Source organism: Somniosus microcephalus, chromosome 1 (assembly GCF_052327205.1).
Source record: "Somniosus microcephalus isolate GS21.2 chromosome 1, FLI_Smic_1.0, whole genome shotgun sequence".
NCBI classification, from domain to species: Eukaryota; Metazoa; Chordata; class Chondrichthyes; order Squaliformes; family Somniosidae; genus Somniosus; species Somniosus microcephalus.
The window spans coordinates 54,182,214-54,208,002 of NC_140987.1; the positions used below are offsets into that span (position 1 = coordinate 54,182,214).

The 25,789-nt window shown below is 46.6% G+C and overlaps 1 protein-coding gene across 2 annotated transcripts in view; it reads left to right on the top strand.

Annotated features, from left to right (window-relative positions):
* cfap96 (cilia and flagella associated protein 96) overlaps positions 1-25,789 on the top strand; it is an 83,233-nt gene that overhangs the window by 3,750 nt on the left and 53,694 nt on the right. Inside the window, exons 3-4 of one of the 2 annotated variants that reach the window (XM_085981427.1) lie at positions 13,429-13,648; positions 23,320-24,044. In XM_085981427.1, coding sequence (XP_085837553.1) covers positions 13,429-13,648; positions 23,320-23,797 — 698 coding nt within the window. In that variant the 3' untranslated portion in view covers positions 23,798-24,044. Of the gene's footprint in view, positions 1-13,428; positions 13,649-23,319; positions 24,045-25,789 lie in introns of those variants that run through there. The other variant, XM_085981418.1, reaches the window with a different exon arrangement.

Consider the following 25,789-nt stretch of genomic DNA (forward strand, 5'->3'; position numbering starts at 1 on the left):
AAAAAAAGGAGAAAGAGAGAAATACTCACCAACCAATCACTTACCTGCTTTCTGGTGACGTCACACTTTGATTACTTTTTACCTCTCTCTCCCGCTGCTGAATTGGTACGCCTCGCTCGCTGCTCCTCACACTCAGGTCCGCTCCACCGCTCTGGTCAGCCCTCGCTCGCTGCCGCCGGTTTTATATTCACCTCGCTCGCTCCTCACACCCAGGTCCGCTCTGCCGCTCTGGTCAGCCCTCACTCGCTGCCGCCGGTTTTATATTCACCTCACTCGCTCCTCACACTCAGGTCCGCTCCGCCGCTCTGGTCGGGCCTCGCTCGCTGCCGCCGGTTTTAGACTCGCCTCGCTCGCTGCTCCTCACACTCAGATCCACTCCGCCGCTCTGGTCGGCCCTCGCTCGCTGCCGCCGGTTTTATATTCACCTCACTCGCTCCTCACACCCAGGTCCGCTCCGCCGCTCTGGTCGGGCCTCGCTCGCTACCACCGGTTTTATACTCACCTCGCTCGCTCCTCACACCCAGGTCCGCTCCGCCGCTCTGGTCGGGCCTCGCTCGCTGCCGCCGGTTTTATACTCGCCTCGCTGCTCGCTCCTCACACCCAGGTCCGCTCCGCCGCTCTGGTCGGGCCTCGCTCGCTGCCGCCGGTTTTATACTTGCTCGCTGCTCGCTCCTCACACCCAGGTCCGCTCCGCCGCTCTGGTCAGGCCTCGCTCGCTGCTGCCGGTTTTATACTCACCTCGCTCGCTGCTCCTCACACCCAGTTAGAACTTTGTATGCATTGCGTGCGTTTTTAGGGCATAAAACAAATGCAAACCATACCATAGCAAAATACTGCGGATGCTGGAAATCCGAAATAACAACAGAAAACACTGGAAAAACTCAGCAGGCCAGGCAGCATCTGTGGAGCGAGAAACAGAGTTAACGTTTCAGGTCGAAAACCTTTCGTCAGATCTGGAAAAAAGCAGGAAATGGAATAGATTTTAAAGCAAGTTTAGGGGCTGGGAAAAGGGGGAGGGGATGAAAGAACAAAAGGGAAGGTCAGTGATATGATAGAAAGCAGGAGAGATTAAGAGACAATTTAGCAGTGAGATGGATTATGCACAATCTGCGTGGGCATTGGTCCCATTGCTAAATTTATGGGGCCCATTATATAGGCGTCTGTTAATGAGGGCAATAATGACCGTGGCTAACAAGGGAAATTAGGGATAGCATAAGATCCAATGAGAGGATATATAAATTGGCCAGAAAAAGCAGTAAACCTGAGGATTGGTAGCAGTTTTGGATTCAATAAAGGAGGACAAAAGGATTAATTAAGAAAGGGAAAATAGAATATGAGAGTAAGCTTGCAGGGAGCATAAAAACTGACTGTAAAAGCTTTTATAGATATGTGAAGAGAAAAAGATTGGTGAAGTCAAGCGTAGGTCCCTTGCAGTCAGAATCAGGGGAATTTATAATGGGGAACAAAGAAATGGCATACCAGTTATATACATATTTTGGTTCTGTCTTCACAAAGGAGGACACAAATAACCTCCCAGAGATGTCGGGGAACATAGGGTCTGATGAAAGGGAGGAACTGAAAGAAATCAGTATTTGTAGGGAAATGGTGTTCGGGAAATTGATGGGATTGAAGGCCGATAAATCCCCAGGGCCTGATAATCTACATCCTAGGGTACTTAAGGAAGTGGCCCTAGAAATAGTTGATGCTTTGCTGATCATCTTCCAGCATTCAATGGAATCTGGAACAGTACCTGTAGTGTATGTGCTTTAAGTCTGAACTACTTTTTACAGCTCCTGTATACTGTAGTACCGGCAGTAACCACACCGGTATATAAGCTGTGCGCATGCCTCTGTACTCCAGTCTAGAGATTGCCCTCCTCCAGTAAAGACCTGTTATTTGTTTATGTACAGCATCCATGTAATTATTTATCCACTGAACCACGGATCTAACAGTGGCGACGAGTGTTGATGCGAATCTACCTGCAACATAAGAACATAAGAACATAAGAAATAGGAGCAGGAGTAGGCCAATCGGCCCATCGAGCCTGCTCCGCCATTCAATAAGATCATAGCTGATCTGATCCTAACCGCCAATTCACTATCACAGAACCATCTCCTGAATCTAACAGAATTAGACACACGAAATAGGAGCAGGATCAGGCTACACGGCCCCTGGGCCCGCTCCGCTACCCACAGGGCCATGACCGATCCGAACCTAGACTCATGTCCAAATTCCTGCCCGCGCCCCGTAACCCTTAATTCCCTTTACTTCTAGGAAACCTTCTATTTCTGTTTTAAATTTATGTAATGATGTAGCTTCTACAGCTTTTTGGGGCAGCATATTCCATGGACCTACCACCCTCTGAGTGAAGTAGTTCCTCCTCATCTCAGTTTTGAAAGAGCAGCCCCTTATTCTAAGACTATGCCCCCTAGTTCTAGTTTCACCCATCATTGGGAACATCCCCTCATCCCCGAGTCCAGGAACACGGGCGTCGACCGCGAGCAACCGCCCAGCAGTCAGGCAGAGATCCAACTTCACTGGGGAGGCTGTGGAGAGCCGGGCTTGGTTCCCCAGCCACAACGAGCAGTAAGAGACCGACGACAGGTCCAGAGCAGACCCTTCCCAAGCAGCGGCGGCTGGAGCCGACCGACGGCAGAGCGAGAGAGCCGGGCAGCGTCGACGGGGTAAGAAAAAGGGTGAAGAGAGCAGGGCGCAGCCGGGGGTTGATCACCGAGCGGCGTCGAGGAAAAATACTGCAAAACCGGAGAGAGAGAGGGTAAGAAACAGCCGGGTTCTAGACTGAGCGGCGTCGACAAATATCAAGAGAAGAACGCGCAGAGCACAGCCAGGGATCACGGGCTGATCAGGGTCTGCGGGGCGAAGCAAGGGGAGACGCCATTGAGCCGTGGAGAAGCAGGGAGACCACGGGAGACGCCATTGAGCCGCGGAGAAGCAGGGAGAGCGTGGGAGGCACCATTGAGCCACGGAGAAGAAGGAAGAGCGCGGGAGACGCCATTTTGCGAAGCCGCAGCGGAGAAGATGGGCGAGCGCGGGAAGGAAGGAAAGCGCGGGAGACGCCATTTTGTGCCAGTGGAGAAGAAGGGGAAGCGCGGGAGGCGCCATTGGTGATAGTTAACGCACAACCAAGGATGCCGAAGAGTGGCAGTATCTCTACGTTTGACAATGAAGTCGAAGATTGGGCGACATAAGTGGAACGTATTGAGGTGTACTGCAGGGCGAATGAAGTGCCAGATGCTAATAAAGCACTGGTTCTGTTAAATTCCATGGGTGCAAAAATTTATGGGTTACTGCGAAATCTAATAACCCCACAGAAGCCGGTAAACAAGAATTTTGAAAGCATAGTAGAAATCCTACAGGTCCACTTAAACCCCACACCGCTGCTGATAGCAGAACGATTTAAGTTCCATAAAAGGAACCAACACAAAGACGAAAGCAATGCTGAGTACCTAACGGAACTGCACAAGCTATCGAAATACTGCCAGTTTGGAGCGGGACTAGCAGACGCGTTAAGGGACAAGTTTGTGTGTGGGCTACAAAGTGAAGGAACCCAGAAACGGCTTCTATCAGAAAAGGACCTTACGCTGGACAAAGCTTTCAGTATGGCAGTATCACACGAAGCAGCCGCAAGGGGCGCTGCAGAGATACAACGGAGACCGCAAGAATATGGCACCAACGAAATTACCTATGGAACAGGGAAGTGCTATCGCTGCGGCAGAACAACACATGACCAGAAAGATTGTTGGTTCAAGGACCAAGTGTGCAGACAGTGTGGGAAAGCAGGACACATAGCAAGAGTCTGCAGGTCTGGAAAGAAAACCAACAGTAAGAAATCTCCACAGGAGAAGTACAAAAAGGTACACCAGGTGATGGACAGTGGTTCAGACGAACAGAAAAGTGACACAGACTCCGGAAGCAAGGAGCTGGGTTGTCTGAAACTACATAATGTAACCGAAATGGAGGATCACCAGACTATCTGGGTTGCACTCAAGATAGACGGAGTCCAAGTGGAAATGGAATTGGACACAGGGTCAGCTCTAACAGTCATAAATCAAAGAGACTACAAGCGGCTATTTTCACACATACCCTTGAAAGCTACAGAGATTGTCTTGAAGACGTATACGGGGCAAAAAGTCTACCCCAAAGGAAAAATAAGGGTGAAAGTGACATATAAAGGTCAGGAAATTCCTAAAATGGATATATATGTATTGCCAAATGGAGGACCACCACTGCTAGGACGTGAATGGATCCGGAAGATAAATTTAGATTGGCATTCCATACAGGCACTGAAGGTGGAGGCCAAAAAGGATGACGACGTCACACCTGGACGACTGTCAAAAATGCTAACTGATGCAAAACAAGTGTTCCAGGAGGGACTAGGAACACTAAAAGGAATAACAGCAACAATTAAAATAGAGGATAATGCAAGCCCAAAGTTTCTGAAGGCCAGACCAGTGCCTTATGCGATCAGACCAGCGGTTGAAGCAGAGCTGGAAGGGTTGGAACGTTCAGGAGTACTGTCCAAAGTGGACTGGAGCAAGTGGGCTACACCCATCGTTCCTGTAATTAAGAGGTCGTTGAGTAATACGCCTGGGGAACCAAAGAAGGCTCGCATCTGTGGGGATTTTAAGGTGACAGTGAACTCAGTCCTTCACACGGTGCAATATCCGCTTCCACGAATTGAGGATATTTTCGCCTCGCTATCTGGTTGTAAACGCTTCACAAAAATTGATCTAGCCCAGGCGTACTTGCAAATGGAGGTAGAAGAAGCTTCGAAACATTACCTTACGATCAACACCCATAAAGGTCTCTATCAATACAACCGGCTGGTGTTTGGAGTAGCCTCGGCTCCGGCTATCTGGCAAAGGGCGATGGATCAGGTCCTGCAAGGGATTCCAGGGACCCAGTGTTATTTGGACGACATCTTGGTCACGGGCGAAAATGACGGTGATCACCTCGCTAACTTGGAGAAGGTGCTCGCCAGATTAAAGGAATATGGGCTATGAGCTAATCGCCACAAGTGCAAGTTTTTCCAGAAACAGATCTTGTATTGCGGCCACGTCATCGATGAAGAGGGGTTACATAAGTCCCCTGACAAGATTGAGGCAGTAGTCAAGGCTCCAGCACCGGAAAATGTGTCACAACTGAGGTCGTTCCTCGGGCTGGTAAACTATTACCACAAGTTCTTACCAAATTTGTCTACGGTATTACACCCGCTGAACACCCTACTGCAAACAGGGGTACCATGGAAGTGGGATGACGAACGTAGACGAGCTTTCCAGAAGTGTAAAGAATTGATCACATCAAAAGAGGTGTTGGCCCATTTCAACCCAGCACTACCAATTCGTTTGGCATGTGATGCATTACCCTACGGCATTGGAGCGGTGCTGTCGCACAAATTCCCGGACGGGTTGGAGAGGCCAGTAGCCTTTGCGTCTCGGTCACTAACCTCAGCCGAGCGCAACTACGCCCAGATTGACAGGGAGGACCTCAGCCTAGTATGGGGAGTAAAAAAATTCAACCACTATCTGCATGGACAGAAGTTCACCTTGCTGACTGACCACCAACCACTTGTCTCCATCTTTAATCCTAAGAAGGGCGTGCCAGTAATGACTGCACAGCGGTTACAAAGATGGTCCCTGTTTCTAGGGGCGAATCAATATGAAATAGAATATAAAGGCACGAGACAGCATGGGAACGCTGATGGGCTATCGCGCCTGCCACTGCCTACTGTGGAGGAAGCACCAGCAGTGGACCCTATCGAGATATTTTATTCGCCGATAATTGAACGATTGCCAGTAACAAACGCGGATATAGAGAAGGAGACCTGCAATGATCCGACGCTGTCACGGGTATATGAATTGACGGTGAGGGGATGGCCAACACATGGCGACTCACTGTTGCCAGCATTCTCATCCAGAAGAGAACAGCTGTCAGTGTGCCAGGGGACAGTGATGTGTGGATCCAGAGTGGTGATTCCACCCAAGTTAAGGGAGAGAGTGCTAAATGAGCTACATGAAGGTCATCTGGGGGGAGTGGAAATGAAAAGCCTAGCTAGGGCTTATGTGTGGTGGCCGGGAATCGATCAACAAATCGAAGACCTAACTAAGAGCTGCTTAGGATGCCAGAAGGTCCAAAATGCACCACCACATGCCCCTCTACACCCATGGGAGTGGCCCTCCTCTCCATGGCAACGGGTGCACATTGATTTCGCTGGTCCATTCATGGACTCAATGTTCTTAATAGCAGTGGATGCTCATTCAAAGTGGCCTGAGGTGATAAAGATGTCTTCAACCACTGCAGAGAAAACGATTGCAGTCCTACGGACCATATTTGCCAGAAACGGGTTGCCAGAGCAGATCTGCTCTGATAATGGACCACAGTTTGTGTCCGATGAGTTCCAAAAATTCATGAAAAGGAATGGGGTAAGGCATTACACATCCGCCCCGTATCATCCAGCCACCAATGGATTGGCTGAGAGGTTCGTACAAACCTTTAAGAAGGCGATAAAGGCCATGTGCGACAAGGAAATTCCACTACAGCATAAGATGAACAATTTCTTATTAGCCTACCGAAACGCGACACATGCAGTTACCAACCAGACCCCGGCCATAATGTTCTTTAACCGAAGGTTGAGATCTCGTCTGGACTTGCTCAGACCAAATGTGCGAAGAAATGTTGAGGACAAACAATTCCAGCACATCAACGAGAAGCCGACAAGGAGCTTCAATGTAGGACAACCAGTCTTGGCCCGGGACTATCAAACAGAGAAGTGGCAACCCGGAACAATATGTACAAGGCAGGGGCCATTAATGTACACAGTGGATGTCGGGGAGAACATTGTGAGACGCCACGTCGATCAGATCTTAGCATCACAGGAAAGCGTCAACCCCATGTCTCGAGTACCTGGGGATGAACCCGACATACCGGTAGTACCTACTTCAGACCCAGTAGCAGTGGAACCCGATGAACTACCCGATGAAGGGGCGTCAGAATCGCCTCTGCACCAAGAACAAGAACCTCCGGAAAGGCGCTATCCCGAAAGGGTCAGGAAGCTGCCCCAAAGACTGAATCTATAAATGGACTTTTGTTATTGAATGTACATGTAAAAATGTAATTGTTATTTGAATATTAAGTGGGTATTATTAATCTAAAAAGGGAGGAATTGTAGCGTATGTGCTTTAAGTCAGAACTACTTTTTACAGCTCCTGTATACTGTAGTACCGGCAGTAACCACACCGGTATATAAGCTGTGCGCATGCCTCTGTACTCCAGTCTAGAGATTGCCCTCCTCCAGTAAAGACCTGTTATTTGTTTATGTACAGCATCCGTGTAATTATTTATTCACTGAACCACGGATCTAACAGTACCCATGGATTGGAGGGTAGCTAATGTTACCCCACTATTCAAAAAAGGTGGTAGAGAGAAAACGGGGAATTACAGACCGGTAAGCCTGACATCGGTAGTGGGGAAAATGCTAGAGTCCATTATAAAAGATGTAATAGCAGAGCACTTGGAAAACAGTGACAGGATCGGACAAAGTCAACATAGATTTACAAAAGGTAAATCGTGCTTGACTAATCTACTGGAATTTTTTGAGGATGTAACTGGTAAAATAGATAAGGGAGAACCAGTGGATGTGGTGTATTTGGACTTTCAGAAGGCTTACGATAAGGTCCTGCATAAGAGATTAGCATGTAAAGTTAAGGCACATGGCATTGGGGGCAAGGTAGTGACTTGGATAGAGAACTGGTTGGCAGACAGAAAGCAAAGAGTTGGAATAAATGGGTCTTTTTCCGAGTGGCAGGCAGTGACTAGTGGGGTACCGCAGGGATCGGTCCTTGGACCCCAGCTATTCACAATATATATTAATGATCTAGACAAGGGAACTAGATGTAATATCTCCAAATTTGCAGATGACACAAAGCTGGGTGGGTGTGTGTGCTGTGAGGAGGATGCCGAGAAAGTCCAGGATGATTTGGACAGGTTGGGTGATTGGGCAAAAGCATGGCAGATGCAATATAACGTGGGTAAATGTGAGGTTATCCACTTTGGTGGCAAAAACAGGAAGGCAGATTATTATCTGAATGGCAATAGATTGGGAGAAGGGGAAATGCAACGAGACCTGGGTGTCCTTGTGCACCAGTTGCTGAAGGTAAGCATGCAGGTGCAGCAGGCGGTTAAGAAGGCAAATGGCATGTTGGCCTTCGTAGCGAGAGGGTTTGAGTACAGGAACAAGGATGTCTTGCTGCAGTTATACAGGGCCTTGGTGAGACCACATCTTGAGTATTGTGTGCAGTTTTGGTCGCCTTATCTGAGGAATGATGTTCTTGCCATGAAAGGAGTTCAGCGAAGATTCACCAGGCTGATACCTGGGATGGCAGGAATGACGTATGAGGAGAGATTGGGTCGATTGGGCTTGTACTCGCTGGAGTTTAGAAGAATGAGAGGGGATTTCATTGAAACTTATAAAATTCTGACAGGACTGGACAGACTAGATGCAGGAAGGATGTTCCCGATGGTCAGGGAGTCCAGAACCAGGGGTTACAGTCTAAGGATAAGGGGTAGGCCATTTAGGACAGAAATGAGGAGGAGTTTCTTCACCCAGAGAGTGGTGAACCTGTGGAATTCTCTACCACAGAGGGCAGTAGAGGCCAATACATTAAATATATTCAAGAAGGAGTTGGATATATTTCTTAAGGCTAAAGGGATCAAGGGGTATGGGGAGAAAGCAGGGACCGGGTACTGAATCAGCCATGATCGCATTGAATGACGGAGCAGGCTCAAGGGGCCGAATGGCCTACTCCTGCTCCTATCTTCTATGTTTCTATGACTGTTTAAAGATCCTCTTGGAGAAATCACTCAGCACTGGTGTTGTGTATGTACCTTTAAGGGAATCACTGGTCTCAGACTGCAGTACCGGCAGTGACCACCCCTGTATAAAAGGCCCTAGCAGGCTTCTGTAGTTTCAGTTTCGAGGTTGTCTCCATTCAGTAAAGACTTGTTATAATCAACTCCTGCAGTCCGTGTCTCAATTATACACGGACATAATACTAGCGACGAGTAAGAAACTAAATGACCTGCAACTCGGCAGCACCTCAGACGATGTTATTGAAGGTCGGAGCCAGAAGAAAGAAAAAAAAAATAATCCAAAGAAACTCGAGAAACGGGCGTCGACCGTGGGCAACCGCCCTCCAAATCATTGAATTGAAAAGTTGCAGGAGAGACTGTCGAGAGCCCGGCTTGGTTCTCCAGTCTGTGGTTTCCCAGCTAATCGGGCTGGTGGCAGGTAGTGCACTGATCCTTCCTGGGCTGCGGCGGGCTAGAGCTCGATCGGGTGGCTCTGCAATGGGGCCGGGCAGCGAGTCGGGAAGCAAAGAGAGAGAGAGAGGGTGGAGCACACAGGGCGCGGCCGGTGCTTCGAAGCTGGGCAGCGTTCGGACCTAAGAAGAGGGAGGGAAGTGTCCCAGAGGGTCCGCTCCACGACGGGAACGGTTCTTCAATTAACGGAGCAAATATTGAAGCGCGATAGAAAAATAAAAATACCGCGGAGAGCGGCGTTGGCAGCAGCGATCGGGGAGGCGCGAAGATCATAGGGCGTCGCCATTACAGGATAGTAAAATAAATATAATCGCCAGCAACAGCGTTGGCAGCAGCGGCAGCGGCGGGAAAGCGCGGGAGGCGCCATCTTAACTCGGCGGGGAAGAAGGAAAAGTGCGGGAGGCGCCATCTTAGATTTTTAAGATGCCAAAGACTGGCGATATCACTGCCTTCGATAATGCAATAGAAGACTGGGCCACGTATGTGGAAAGAGTCGAGGTATATTGCGAGGCAAACGAAATAGCCGATGAGAAAAAGGCATCGGTATTGCTAAATTTAATGGGCGCAAGAAAGTACGGCCTATTGCGGGACCTGATTACTCCAGCCAAACCAAAGGCGAAGAGTTTTAACGAAATTGTTGCTATCCTACAGGAACACCTAAATCCTACACCGCTGCTGATAGCAGAAAGATTTAAATTCCACAGGAGAAATCAGCATAAAAATGAGAGCAATGCTGATTACCTTACGGAACTACGCAAGCTATCAAAGCACTGCCAGTTCGGAGCAGGACTGGCAGATACCTTACGGGACAAATTTGTCTGTGGACTCCTGAGTGAAGGAACCCAGAAGAGGTTACTCTCAGAGAAAGAGCTGATGCTAGATAAGGCTTTCAGCGTGGCAGTATCGTACGAAGCAGCAGCAAGGGGAGCTGCGGAAATACAACAAAAGCCACAGGAATACGGCACCCACGAAATGACACGGGGATTTGCAAAATGTTATCGCTGCGGCAGAACAAACCATGACCAGAAGGACTGCTGGTCCAAGGACAAAATATGCAGGCAATGCGGAAAGATGGGACACATTGCACGAGTTTGCAGGTCTGGGAAGAAGACCAACGACAACAAAAAGGCTACTAAGGAACCATACAGGAAAGTACAAAAGATGACGGACAGTAGTTCCGAAGACCAGATGAGCGATAGTGAATCCGGGAACAAGAGACTAAGCTGTCTCAAACTTCACAACGTAATCGCAAAAGAGGATCACCGAACCATTTGGGTCACCCTCACGATAGCAGGGTCCCAAGTCAAAATGGAATTGGATACAGGATCAGCTCTAACCGTCATGAATCGATGAGACTACGATGCCGCTTGGATTTGGTTAAGCCAAACGTCAGAAGAGATGTGGAGAACAGGCAGTTTCAGAATATGAATGAAAGGCCGACCAGGAGTTTTAAGATAGGTCAACCAGTTTTGGCCCGGGACTACCGCACAGAGAAATGGCAGCCAGGAACAATCTGTACACGGCAAGGACCTCTAATGTATACCGTGGATGTTGGGGAGAGCATTGTAAGACGCCATGCTGACCAGATTCTAGAGTCACTGGAAAACGTCAACTCCACACCACGATCTGATACACCTGACAATGAAACCGAAGTACCAATTGCATCTACCGCAGAATCGGTGATATTGGAAGCAGACGAACCAAACAACGACATTGATCCCGACTCAACCTTGCCAGAAGAACCTGATATCCCAAAGAGGCGTTATCCAGACAGAATCAGGAAGCCTCCTCAAAGACTGAACTTATAATTGCTTAACTTCAACCAATGTATCTAGCAACCGTAATTGTAATTGTAATTAGTTATTATTTAGTTGTTAAATGAATGTTATGTACTGTTTATCTAAAAGGGGAGGAATTGTGTATGTACCTTTAAGGGAATAACTGGTCTCAGACTGCAGTACCGGCAGTGACCACCCCTGTATAAAAGGCCCTAGCAGGCTTCTGTAGTTTCAGTTTCCAGGTTGTCTCCATTCAGTAAAGACTTGTTATAATCAACTCCTGCAGTCCGTGTCTCAATTATACACGGACATAATAACTGGGCCAACTCCACTCAGGTTTTCAGGAGTTTGCTGCGGCCTAACAAGTGGTTGCTAACAGAAACAGGTAATTAAAAAAAATTAAATTAATTTTAACCTGGAGCCAGGAGGAGCAGAAGTGTTCCTCCCGGCTCTACAGTACTCCCGATGCCTGCGAAGACCACACCCCCCCGCAACCCCCCCCCCCTCCACCCCCGAGGGCTGCTGCCAGCAAGGCAAGTGGCCCAAAATTGAATCCTATTGAAGGGCGAGCAGATCACCCGGAATATTTCGATGAGGCCCAAGGCTCAATTTCAGGCCGGCCTCAGGCCTCTCTGTTTGGGCACATGCTACTCGCCCGAAAACGGTCTCAGACTAATCTCTTCCCTAATGTTCCAAGATGCTTCACAGTGGCATAATCATACAAAGCCCTGCCATCTGCTGCAAGCACACCAGCGGGGCTACCGTGCTGCCGAAGGCTTACAAACCTGTCCTGGGACAATAATTGTCAGCTGTGGCCTGAAACTTGGCTTCATCTTCTTTCAGGTATGCTGCAGTGCTGACCTATGGTATGGTGTAGTCGAGTGGCCCGGGAAAAATCCTCCTCAGCCGCACCTCATGCAGTGCCACTTCGACTTCAGCATCCATCAAAGGGGAGGTCAAGTGTTGGGCTGCACCGTCACTTGTCTGCAGACTTAGGCCTGCACCCCTGGATCCCATTTCCTTCATCCTGGCCTGCCACTTCTTAACTCCAGACCTCTTCAGCCTTGGCAAAGGTTGCTGAGGGGTTGAGATGCCTTTTAATGCTTTCCAGAAGCTTTCTAAATTTTAGTCCCCCGCCTTGTGACACATCCCTTTAAATTTGACTTACACACAATTTTCCTCTCCTGGAGTGGTGCCATCCATGGGCCCACCTGAGTTTGTAGCTAGAGTTGTGAATAATTGTGCAAATTGAGCCATTGGCACTTGCGATTCAGATGCATTTTAAAGCAAATTAGAACTGTTTACACTAGTAGATAAAAATCGGCAACAGTTTGTTTTTCTTAATCTCAATCCATCCATGATGATCATTGCTGTTTGTGGGATGCTGTTCTATTTGCCTATATGTAAGAAGTCACACAACACCAGGTTATAGTCCAACAGCTTTATTTGAAATCACAAGCTTTCGGAGCGCTGCTCCTTCTTCAGGTGAAGTGGAGAAATGCATAAAGACACAGCTTATATAGTCAGAGAATCATGTCAGATGTTTACAGGTAACCTTTCCAACTGCCATTTATCACACCTCGGCAGAGAGATAATCACAGCAGTCAAAGGTGTGAATGGTGTCCAAACAGGTCAGTCAGCTACATGTAACCCCACCTGATGCAGGGTCATCCAGACTCGAATCGACATTGGCTTGTTCTCGCTACACAGATGCGGCCGGACCTGCTGTGATTTCCAGCCAAAAAAAATGTTTTTTGTCTGTTTTTTTGTTTTTCATACAGACCCCAGCATCTGCAATATTTGACCCCTTGTGACCCCACCTCATTGTTCTTTGATGTAATGTTTCCCTGACTGACCTGTTTGGACACCATTCACACCTTTGACTGCTGTGATTATCTCTCTGCCGAGGTGTGATAAATGGCAGTTGGAAAGGTTACCTGTAAACATCTGACATGATTCTCTGACTATATAAGCTGTGTCTTTATGCATTTCTCCACTTCACCTGAAGAAGGAGCAGCGCTCCGAAAGCTTGTGATTTCAAATAAAGCTGTTGGACTATAACCTGGTGTTGTGTGACTTCTTACATTTGTCCACCCCAGTCCAACTCCGGCATCTCCACACCATTTGCCTATATAACATTCTTTACCCTCTAAAATTAATTTATTGTGTGAAGCACTTTGAAATGTTTCAATGACAATTATAATTTAGTTTTACATTTAATGCCCTTTTGTGGTTACTGTGTATCAGTGTTTTCTTTTATGTATTGATGACTAACAGAATGAATGTTATGCTTTATTTTTTCCACTTTAAGGACCTTTCAATGATGAAGCTTATAAAGGCAAGCAAATGTTGCTCGAAGGCTCCAAACAAAAGTCAGCCACTCAGGCAGGATACTTTGCTCCTGAATTTATGAGGATCTTTGCAAAGGAAGCTTATTCTGATCAGATTAAATTAAGAAGACAAGGGAAATTGAAGGCTGCTGAAAAGAATCTAGGCAATGTTTTCATTCCTAGTCACGGTGACAAAAAGCCGTAAGTTTACAAGTATCAAAATGTTATTACATAGAATTTACAGCACAGAAACAGACCATTCAGCCCAACTGGTCCATGCCATTGTTTATGCTCCATACGAGCTTCCTCCAATCCCTCTTCATTTAACTTGGGTGTGGCCTCAAGGATATAAAAGTAAACAATATCTGCTGGTGCACAGAGTGGTCTTAAACTGAGCGCACTTAAACAGAGTGTTAAAGTTGGGAATTTGGAGAGAGTGGGAATTCAGTGCATGAGGGGGAAAGAGCTTTTTGCCTCCAACATTTGGAGTGCTTTGTGTTACAGGTAAATATTTAATTTCATCTACCTATAACTTAAAGTGCAGAAAAATATTTAAAAAGGCAAAGCTAAATGCACTTTATCTGAATGCAGGTAGCATTCGCAACAAGGTGGATGAATTAATGGCACAAATAGAAGTAAATGCGTATGATGTAATTGCCATTACAGAGACATGGTTGCAGGGTAACCAAAGTCAGAGTCATAGAATTATACAGTACAGAAAGAGGCCCTTCAGCCCATCGTGTCCGCACCAGCTATCAAGCCCTATCTATTCTAATCCCATTTTCCAGCACTTGGTCCGTAGCCTTGTATGCTATGGCGTTTCAAGTGCTCATCTAAACGCTTCTTGAATGTTGTGAGTGTTCCTGCCTCTACCACCCTTTCAGGTAGTGAGTTCCAGATTCCAACCACCCTCTGGGTGAAAAAGTTTTCCCTCAAATCCCCTCTAAACCTCCTGCCCCTTACCTTGAAACTATGTCCCCTGGTTATTGACCCCTCTACTAAGGGGAAAAGTTCCTTTTTATCTACCCTATCTATGCCCCTCATAATTTTGTACACCTCAATCAGGTCCCCCCTCAGCCTTCTCTGCTCTAAGGAAAACAACCCCAGCCTGTCCAGCCTCTCTTCATAGCTGAAGCGCTCCAGCCCAGGTAACATCCTGGTGAATCTCCTCTGCACCCTCTCCAATGCAATCACATCCTTCGTATAGTGTGGCGACCAGAACGGCACACAGTATTCCAGCTGTGGCCTAACTAGCGTTTTGTACAGCTCCATTATAACCTCCCTGCTCTTATATTCTATGCCTCAGCTAATGAAGGCAAGTGTTCCATATGCCTTTTTAAGCACCTTATCTACCTGTCCTGCTGCCTTCAGGGATCTATGTACATGCACACCAAGGTCCCTCTGATCCTCTGTCCTCCCTAGGATCCTACCATTCATTGTGAATTCCCTTGCCTTGTTAGTCCTCCCAAAATGCAACACCTCACACTTTTCAGGGTTAAATTCCATTTGCCACTGTTCTGTCCATCCGACCAACCCATCTATATTGTCCTGTAGCCTAAGGCTTCCCTCCTCGCTATTTACCACTCCACCAATTTTCGTGTCATCTGCGAACTTACTGATCATACCTCCTACATTCATATCTAAATCATTAATGTACACTACAAACAGCAAAGGACCCAGCACCGATCCCTGCGGTACACTACTAGAACAGGCTTCCAGTCACAAAAACAACCTTCGACCATCACCCTCTGCCTCCTGCCACTAAGCCAATTTTGGATCCAATGTGCCAAATTGCCCTGGATCCCATGGGCTCTTAACCTTCTTGACCAGTCTCCCATGCGGAACTTTGTCAAAAGCCTTACTGAAGTCCATGTAGACTACATCAACTGCACTACCCTCATCCACACACCTAGTCACCCCCTCGAAAAATTCAATCAAATTGGTCAGACGTGATCTCCCCCTGACAAAGCCACGCTGACTATCCTTGATTAATCCTTGCCTCTCCAAGTGGAGACTAATTCTGTCCCTCAGAATTTTTTCCAATAATTTCCCTACCACTGATGTTAGGCTCACTGGCCTGTAATTCCCTGGTTTATCCCTACTACCCTTCTTGAATAATGGTACTACGTTAGCTGTCCTCCAGTCCTCTGGCACCTCCCCTGTGGCCAGAGAGGTTCTGAAAATTTGTGTCAGAGTCCCTGCAATCTCCTCCCTTACCTCACACAGCAGCCTGGGATACATCTCGTCTGGGCCTGAGGATTTATCCGCTTTTAAGCCCGCTAAAACCGCTAGTACCTCCTCCCTCTCAATACTAATTTCTTCAAGTATATCACAATCTCCCTGTCTGATTTCTATGCCGACATCGTCCTTCACCATTGTGAACACAGATGCAAAATATTCATTTAAAACCTCACCCACATCTTCCAGCTCTACACACCAATTGCCACTTTGGTCCCTAATGGGCCCTACTCTTTCCCTGGTTATCCTCTTGCCCTTAATATACTTACTGTGGTGTATGTGCCTTTAAGAGCCCCTGTGTACTGTAATGCCGGTCCACTCGGGCTATATAAGCCTGTATAGTGTCTTGTATCTTTTAGTTCACCTCCAGACTTTGTTAGTAAACACCTGTTAAACCAACTCCTGCATTCCGTGTCTCCATTAACACACGGATACAACAGTGGCGACGAATTGGAAACGGACTTACCTGCAATTCAGCAGCACCTCAAGGAGATCGATTCCTCAGACGAAAGTCGAAGAAGAAAAAAAAGGAAAAAAACTGTGGTTTCACCAGCTTGCCGGGCTGGTGGCAGGTACTGCAATAATCCTTCCTGGGCGGCGGGCTGGGGCTCGATCGGCTGGCTCTGCAGCGGGGCCGAGCAGCAAAGGCGGAGGCAAACAGAGACGGAGGGTGGAGCACTCGGGAGACGGCCAGCGCTGCAAAGCAGGTCGGCGTTCGGACCAAGCAGAGGGAGGGAAAAGTCCCAGAGAGTCCGACGGGAACGAGTCTCCAACTATTAAAAATATCTGTATAAATAAAAACCGCGGAGAACAGCGTTGTCAGCAGCAGCAGCAGCGGGAAAGCGCGGGAGGCGCCATTTTTTCTCGGCAGGGAAGAAAGGAAAGCGCGGGAGGCGCCATTTTTTTTTCAGGATGCCTAAGACTGGCAATATTACTGCTTTCGATAGTGATGTAGAGGATTGGACCACATATGTGGAAAGAGTGGAGGTATATTGCACAGCGAATGAAATAGAGGATGATAAAAAGGCATCGGTACTTCTAAATCTAATGGGCGCAAGGACATACGGGCTGTTACGAAACTTAATCACTCCAGCCAAACCGATGGACAAGAATTTTAAGGAGATTGTTGATACCCTACAGGAGCACTTAAACCCAACACCGCTGCTGATAGCGGAACGATTCAAATTCTTCAGGAGGAATCAGCACAAGAATGAAAGTAACGCTGATTACCTCACCGAATTAAGGAAGCTGTCAAAGCACTGCCAATTCGGGGCAGGACTGGCAGATTCTCTTCGAGACAAATTCGTCTGTGGTCTCCTAAGTGAAGGAACACAGAAAAGGCTACTTTCTGAGAAAGATTTAACACTGGACAAGGCTTTCAGTGTAGCTGTATCATACAAAGCAGCAGCAAGAGGAGCTGCAGAGATACAGCAAAAGCCACAGGACTTCGGCACCCATGAAATGACACAGGGTTTCGAGAGATGTTATCGCTGCGGCAGATCCACCCATGACCAGAGGGACTGCTGGTTCAAGGACAAAGCATGCAGGCAATGCGGAAAAATGGGACACATTGCACGTGTATGCCGATCTGGAAACAAAAAATCCACTGACAGAAAAAAAATCAATAAGGAAAAGTACAGAAAGTTACAAATGATGACGGACAGTAGCTCCGAAGACCAGAAGAGCGATAGCGACTCCGGAAACAAGAGACTAAGCTGTCTCAAATTACATAACGTAATTGCCAAAGAAGATTACCAGACCATTTGGGTTACCCTCATGATAGCGGGGTCCCCAGTTAAAATGGAGCTAGATACAGGATCAGCTCTGACCGTCATAAGTCGACGGGATTACGAGCGGCTATTTCCGCATATACCTTTGAAAGACACATCCATTATCTTGAAAACATATACGGGGCAGAAAGTATACCCCAGAGGGAAAATAAGGGTGCCTGTTGTATACAACGGCAAGGAAATACAGAAGTTGTATTTATACGTTCTGCAAGATGGTGGTCCACCGCTGTTGGGACGTGAATGGATCAGGAAGATACGTTTAGACTGGCACTCCATTCAGGCACTGACGGTGACCAGTAAGAAAAAAAATGATGATGACGTCATACCTGAACGATTAAAAGACATCTTGGCCAACGCCAAAGAAGTGTTTCAACAGGAACTAGGAACCTTGAAAGGCGTCACCGCCTCAATAAAAGTGGAAGATGCGGCAATTCCCAAGTTTTTTAAGGCAAGGCCAGTGCCATACGCAATTCGTCCAGCAGTCGAGGCAGAGCTGCAGAATTTGGAAAAGGCAGGCGTGTTATCCAAGATAGATTGGAGCGAGTGGGCAACACCCATCGTCCCGGTCATGAAGAAAACGTTGAATAATGATAAATTTGAAGAACAGAGAAAAATTTGCATCTGTGGGGACTTCAAGGTGACTGTAAACCCGGCCCTTCACACGGTACAGTATCCTCTTCCGAGGATAGAAGATATTTTCGCCTCACTATCCGGAGGGAAACGTTTCACCAAAATTGACTTGGCACAGGCATATCTACAGGTGGAGGTTGAGGAGGCCTCTAAAAAGTATCTCACGATAAACACACACAAAGGCCTGTACCAGTACAATCGACTGGTTTTCGGAGTAGCATCAGCTCCAACTATCTGGCAAAGAGCTATGGAGCAAGTCCTGCAAGGGATTCCGGTGACTCAATGCTACCTAGACGACATCCTTGTAACAGGAGAAAACGACAACGAGCACCTTGCCAATTTGGAGCAGGTGCTCACGAGGCTGAGAGAACGGGGCCTACGAGCAAATCGCCCCAAGTGTGAATTTTTCCAGAAACAAATATATTGTGGCCACATAATTAACGAAGAAGGGTTGCATAAGTCACCTGAAAAAATTGAAGCGGTCATAAAAGCCCCAGCACCTGAAAATGTCTCACAATTAAGGTCGTTCCTGGGATTGATAAATTACTATCATAAATTTTTACCGAACTTGTCAACTGTTCTGCAGCCTCTTAACGAACTGCTACAAACGGGAGTAATTTGGAAATGGAGCGAAGACTGTAAACGTGCCTTCCATAAATGCAAAGGCTTGATCACGTCCAAGGAAGTTTTGGCTCATTACAACCCATCACTGCCAATCAGACTGGCGTGCGATGCATACAGCGTAGGAGCGGTATTATCGCATAGATTCCCTGATGGCTCGGAGCGGCCGATAGCTTTTCCGTCACGCTCATTGAACTCAGCTGAGCGTAACTATGCCCAGATCGACAGGGAAGCACTCAGCCTGATATGGGGAGTGAAGAAATTCAACCATTACCTACACGGACAAAAATTTACCTTGTTGACTGACCATCAACCCCTCGTCTCCATATTCAACCCTAAAAAGGGCGTTCCCATTATGACAGCGCAAAGGCTACAGAGGTGGTCCCTTTTCCTAGGGGCACACCAATATGACATAGAATACAAAGGATCAAAACAGCATGGAAATGCTGACGGCTTATCACGTCTACCATTGCCAACGGTAGAAGAGGCACCTACAGTGGACCCAGTGGAGATGTTCCACTGAACCATAGTGGAATGTCTAACAGTAACAAATTCTACCATTGAAAAGGAAACGAGAAATGACCTGACTCTCTCACGAGTCTACGATTTAACAGTGAAGGGATGGCCAGCACATGGCGAACCACTGTTGCCAGCATTCTCGCAAAGAAGAGAACAGCTGTCAGTGTGCCGAGGAACCTTGATGTGTGGATCCAGAGTGGTGATTCCACCCAAACTCCAGGATAAAGTGCTAAAGGAGCTTCACGAGGGGCATCTGGGTGGAGTGAAAATGAAGAACCCAGCCAGAGCGTTTGTGTGGTGGCCAGGTATCGATGGAGACATCGAAGAAATGACCAAGGGCTGTCTAGGATGCCAGAAGGTCCAAAACACCCCACCACAAGCCCCTCTACATCCATGGGAGTGGCCCTCATCTCCATGGCAAAGGGTACACATCGACTTTGCTGGTCCATTTATGGACTCAATGTTCTTAATCGCGGTTGATGCACACTCCAAGTGGCCGGTGGTAATAAAGATGTCCTCCACCACCACGGAAAAAACCATCACAGTATTAAGGACCATATTTGCCAGGAATGGGCTGCCTGAACAGATCTGTTCTGATAATGGACTAGTGGGGGGGAGGTTCCTAGAGAGCAAATAATAAAAATGACAACAGAGAAGGTCATAGACTTAGGTAGCAGTGGGGAAATTAAAAACCAGAGCATGTCAGGAAGGGGCAGAAGGTATGGAGTAAAAGGTAAAGTAATAAAAAGGGCAAAAGCAGGAACTAAGTGTCACAAAACAACTTTGAAAGTTCTCTATCTGAATGCACGTAGCATTCGTAACAAAATAGATGAGTTAATGGCACAAATAACTACATATGGGTATGATCTTGTGGCCATTACAGAAACATGGCTGCAGGGTGACAATGCCTGGGAATTAAACATACCAGGTTATTTAACGATCAGGAAGGACAGGCAGGAAGGAAGGGGAGGTGGGGTGGCTATGTTAATAAAGGAAGGAATCACTGTAATACAGAGAAATGATATTGGGTCAAAAGATCAGGACAATGAAACAGTTTGGGTGGAGGTAAGGAATAATAAGGGGAAAAAAACACTAGTGGGCGTAGTCTATAGGCCTCCGAACTGTGGCAACTCTGTTGGACGGAGTATCAATCAGGAAATAGTTGGGGCTTGTAATAAGGGAACATCTATAATTATGGGGGATTTTAACTATCATATTAATTGGACAAATCAAATTGGGCAGGGCTGCCTTGAGGATGAGTTCATTGAGTGTATTAGGGATGGGTTTCTTGAGCAATATGTAACTGAACTGACCAGGGGGCAAGCAACCTTAGATCTGGTCCTGTGTAACGAGACAGGATTAATTAAAAATGTCCTAGTAAAGGATCCCCTTGGAATGAGTGACCATAACATGGTTGAATTCCATATTCAATTAGAGGGTGAGAAGGTTGGATCTCAAACAAGCGTGCTAAGCTTGAATAAAGGAGACTATGAAGGTATGAGAGCGGAATTGAGTAGAGTGGATTGGGAAAATAGATTAAAGGGTAAGACGATACATGATCAGTGGTGTACATTTAAGGAGTTATTTTACAACTTCCAAAAAATATATATTCCACTGAGAAGAAAAGGGTGTAAAAGAAAAGACAGCCATCCGTGGCTAAGTAAAGAAATTAAGGATAGTATTCGACTAAAAACAAGGGCATATAAGGTAGCCAAATCTAGTGGGAGGATAGAGGATTGGGAAAACTTTAAAAGACAGCAAAAAATAACAAAAAGATTGATTAAGAAAGGGAAGATAGATTATGAAAGTAAATTAGCAAAAAATATAAAAACAGATAGTAAGAGTTTTTATAGTTATATAAAAAGAAAAAGGGTGGCTGAAGTAAATGTTGGTCCCTTAGAGGATGAGACCGGGAAATTAATGGTGGGAAATATGGAGATGGCAAAAACACTGAATGAATATTTTACATCAGTCTTTACAGTAGAAGACACTAAGAATATCCCAACACTGGACAAACAGGGGGCTAAAGGGGGGGAGGAGCTAAACACGATCAAAATCACTAAGGAAGTGGTACTCGGTAAAATAATGGGACTCAAGGCGGATAAATCACCTGGACCTGATGGCTTACATCCTAGGGTCTTGAAGGAAGTGGCGGTAGGGATTGTGGATGCATTGGTAATAATTTTCCAAAACTCCCTAGACTCGGCAATGGTCCCGGCAGACTGGAAAACTGCTAATGTAATACCCTTATTTAAAAAGGGCAGTAGACAGAAGGCTGGAAACTTTAGACCGGTTAGCTTAACATCTGTAGTAGTTAAAATTTTGGAGTCCATTATTAAGGAGACAGTAACAGGACATTTGGATAATCATAATTTAATAGGACAAAGTCAGCATGGTTTTATGAAGGGGAAGTCATGTTTGACAAATTTGCTGGAGTTCTTTGAGGAAGTAACGTATAGGGTGGATAAAGGGGAACCAGTGGACGTAGTGTATTTAGACTTCCAAAAGGCATTTGACAAGGTGCCACACAAAAGATTATTGCTTAAGATAAAAAATCACGGGATTGGGGGTAATATTCTGGCATGGATAGAGGATTGGCTATCTAACAGAAGGCAGAGAGTTGGGATAAATGGTTCATTCTCAGACTGGCAATCAGTAACTAGTGGTGTTCCGCAGGGGTCAGTGCTGGGTCCCCAACTCTTTACAATCTATATTAACGATTTGGAGGAGGGGACCGAGTGTAACATATCAAAGTTTGCAGATGATACTAAGATGGGGGGGAAAGTAGTGAGTGAGGAGGACATAAAAAACCTTCAAGGGGACATAGACAGGCTAAGTAAGTGGGCAGAGATTTGGCAGATGGAATACAATACTGGAAAGTGTGAGGTTATGCACTTTGGCAGGAAAAATCGTAGAGCAAGTTATTATCTTAATGGCAAGAAACTGGAAAGTACTGAAGTACAAAGGGATCTGGGGGTCCTGGTGCACGAAACTCAAAAGGTTAGTATGCAGGTGCAGCAAGTGATTAAGAAGGCCAATGGAATGTTGGCTTTCATTGCTAGGGGGATAGAATATAAAAATAGGGAGGTATTGCTTCAGTTGTACAAGGTATTGGTGAGACCGCACCTGGAATACTGTGTACAGTTTTGGTGTCCATACTTAAGAAAGGACATACTTGCTCTCGAGTCAGTACAAAGAAGGTTCACTCGGTTAATCCCGGGGATGAGGGGATGGACATATGAGGAGGGGTTGAGTAGATTGGGACTCTACTCATTGGAGTTCAGAAGAATGAGAGGCGATCTTATTGAAACATATAAGATTGTGAAGGGGTTGGATCGGGTGGATGCAGGGAAGATGTTCCCGATGATGGGTGAAACTAGAACTAGGGGGCATAGTCTTAGAATAAGGGGCTGCTCTTTCAAAACTGAGATGAGGAGGAACTACTTCACTCAGAGGGTGGTAGGTCCATGGAATATGCTGCCCCAAAAAGCTGTAGAAGCTACATCATTACATAAATTTAAAACAGAAATAGACAGCTTCTTGGAAGTAAAGGGAATTAAGGGTTACGGGGAGCGGGCAGGAATTTGGACATGAGTCTAGGTTCGGATCGGTCATGGCCCTGTGGGTAGCGGAGCGGGCCCAGGGGCCGTGTAGCCTGATCCTGCTCCTATTTCGTGTGTCTAATTCTGTTAGATTCAGGAGATGGTTCTGTGATAGTGGATTGGCGGTTAGGATCAGATCAGCCATGATCTTATTGAATGGCGGAGCAGGCTCGAGGGGCCGATTGGCCTACTCTTGCTCCTATTTCTTATGTTCTTATGTTCTTATATTTGTGTCCGAAGAATTCAGGAAATTCTTAAAAAACAATGGGGTTAAGCACTACACGTCCGCCCCATACCATCCTGCCACCAATGGATTGGCTGAAAGGTTTGTCCAGACCTTCAAGAAGGCCATAAAGGCCATGGGTAATGAAGACATAAAAATACAGCATAAGGTAGATAACTTCTTGTTTGCATACAGGAATGCAACACATGTGGTTACAAACCAAACTCCCGCCATGATGTTTTTCAATAGGAGACTAAGATGCCGGCTGGATTTGGTCAAGCCAAACATCAGAAGGGACGTAGAGAACCGGCAATTTCAAGGCATGAATGAAAGGCCAACTAGAACCTTCCAGATAGGTCAACAAGTTTTGGCCCGGGACTACCGTACCGAGAAATGGCAGCCTGGAACTATTTGCACACGACTAGGACCGTTGATGTATACCGTGGACATTGGAGAAAGCATAATAAGGCGCCATGCTGACCAGATCATAGAGTCATCCGAAAAGGGACAACCTACACCACAACTCTATACGCCTAATGATGAAGCAGAGATACCCATAGTATCTACCTCCGATCCGGTGATACTGGAACCAGATGAACCCGACACTGGCATTCAAGCCGAATCGACCTTGCCAAAAGAACCTACTACACCACCGAAAACTACTACACCACAGAGGCGTTATCCGGATCGAGTCAGGAAGCCTCCAGAGAGACTAACTTATAATTGATTAACTGCAGCAAATGTGTAGATTATTGTTCTTGTAAACATGTTAATTAATGATTACTTAAAAATGTTATGTACTGGTTGTCTAGAAGGGGAGGAATTGTGGTGTATGTGCCTTTAAGAGCCCCTGTGTACTGGAATGCCGGTAGTGGCCACTCGGGCTATATAAGCCTGTATAGTGTCTTGTATCTTTTAGTTCACCAACAGACTTTGTTCAGTAAACACCTGTTGAACCAACTCCTGCATTCCGTGTCTCCATTAACACACGGATACAACACTTACAAAACACTTTGGGATTTTACTTTATTTTGCCCGCCAGTGTTTTTTCATGCCCCTTTTCGCTCTCCTAATTTCTTTTTTAAGTACCCCCCTACACTTTCTATACTCCTCTAGGGCTTCCACTGTTTTTAGTCCTTTGTAACTGCCAAAAGCCTCCCTTTTTTTCCTAATCCATTCTTGTATATCCCTTGACATCCAGGGTTCCCTGGGCTTGTTGGTCCCACCCTTGACCTTTACGGGAACATGTTGGCATTGTACTCTCTCTATTTCCTTTCTGAATGACTTCTACTGCTCTGATGTGGATTTTCCTACAAGTAGCCGATCCCAGTCCACTTTGGCCAGATCCTGCCTTATCATATTAAAATCGGACTTCCCCCAATTTAGAACCTTTATTTCTGGTCCATCTTTGTCCTTTTCCATGACTACCTTAAATCTCACCGAATTATGGTCACTGTCACCAAAATGCTCTCCTACTGACACTTCTACCACTTGCCTGGCTACATTCCCTAGAATTAGGTCCAGTACCGCCTCCCCTCTTGTAGGACTTTCTACATGCTGGCTCAAAAGCTCTCCTGGATGCACTTTAAGTATTCCGCACCCTCTAAGCCTTTCACACACTGACTATCCCAGTTAATATTGGGGAAGTTGAAATCCCCTACTATTATTACCCTATTATTTCTACACTTCTCTGAGATTTGCCTACATATCTGTTCCTCTATCTCCCCCTGACTGTTTGGGGGGCCTATAGTACACTCCCAGCAAAGTGCTTGCCCCCTTTTTGTTTTTAAGTTCTACCCATATGGCCTCATTAGAGGAACCTGCTAAGATATCATCCCTCCTTACAGCAGTAATTGACTCCTTGATTAATATGGCGACACCCCCTCCTCTTTTACACCCCCCTCTCTCGCCTGAAGATTCTATACCCCGGAATATTGAGCTGCCAGTCCTGCCCCTCCCTCAATCATGTCTCTGTGATAGCAACAATATCATACTCCCATTTGTTCATCAACAACTTCAATTCATCTGCCTTACTTGCAAGACTCCTTGCATTAAAATAAATGCCATCCAACCTTGCCATACTCACTTGTGCCGTAACATATTTGCTCTGCCTTCCAGGCTGACTTGTTTTTTCCTCTATATTTGGCTGTCCATCACCCCCTACTATAGCTCCACTCTGTATCCCATCCCCCTGCCAAGTTAGTTTAAACCCCCCGCAACAGTAATAGCAAACCTCCCCGCAAGGATGTTGGTCCCGTTCCGGTTCAGGTGCAACCCGTCCGACTTGTACAGGTCCCACCTTCCCCAGAAGCAGACCCAGTGATCCAGGAAACTAAAGCCCTCCCTCCTGCACCAACTCTTTAGCCACGCATTCATCCACTCTATCCTCCTATTCCTATACTCACTAGCACGTGGCACCGGGAGTAATCCAGAGATTACAACCTTTGAGGTCCTGCTTTTTAATCTGCTACCTATCTCCCTAAATTCTTGTTGCAAGACCTCATCCCTCTTTCTACCTATGTCGTTGGTACCAATGTGAACCACGACCTCTGACTGTTTGCCCTCCCCCTTAAGAATGCCCTGCAGCCATTCAGTGACATCCTTGACCCTGGTACCAGGGGGCAACATACCATCCTGGAGTCACGTCTGCGGCCACAGAAACATCTATCTGTTCCCCTTACGATAGAATCCCCTATCACTATTGCTCTGCCACTCTTTT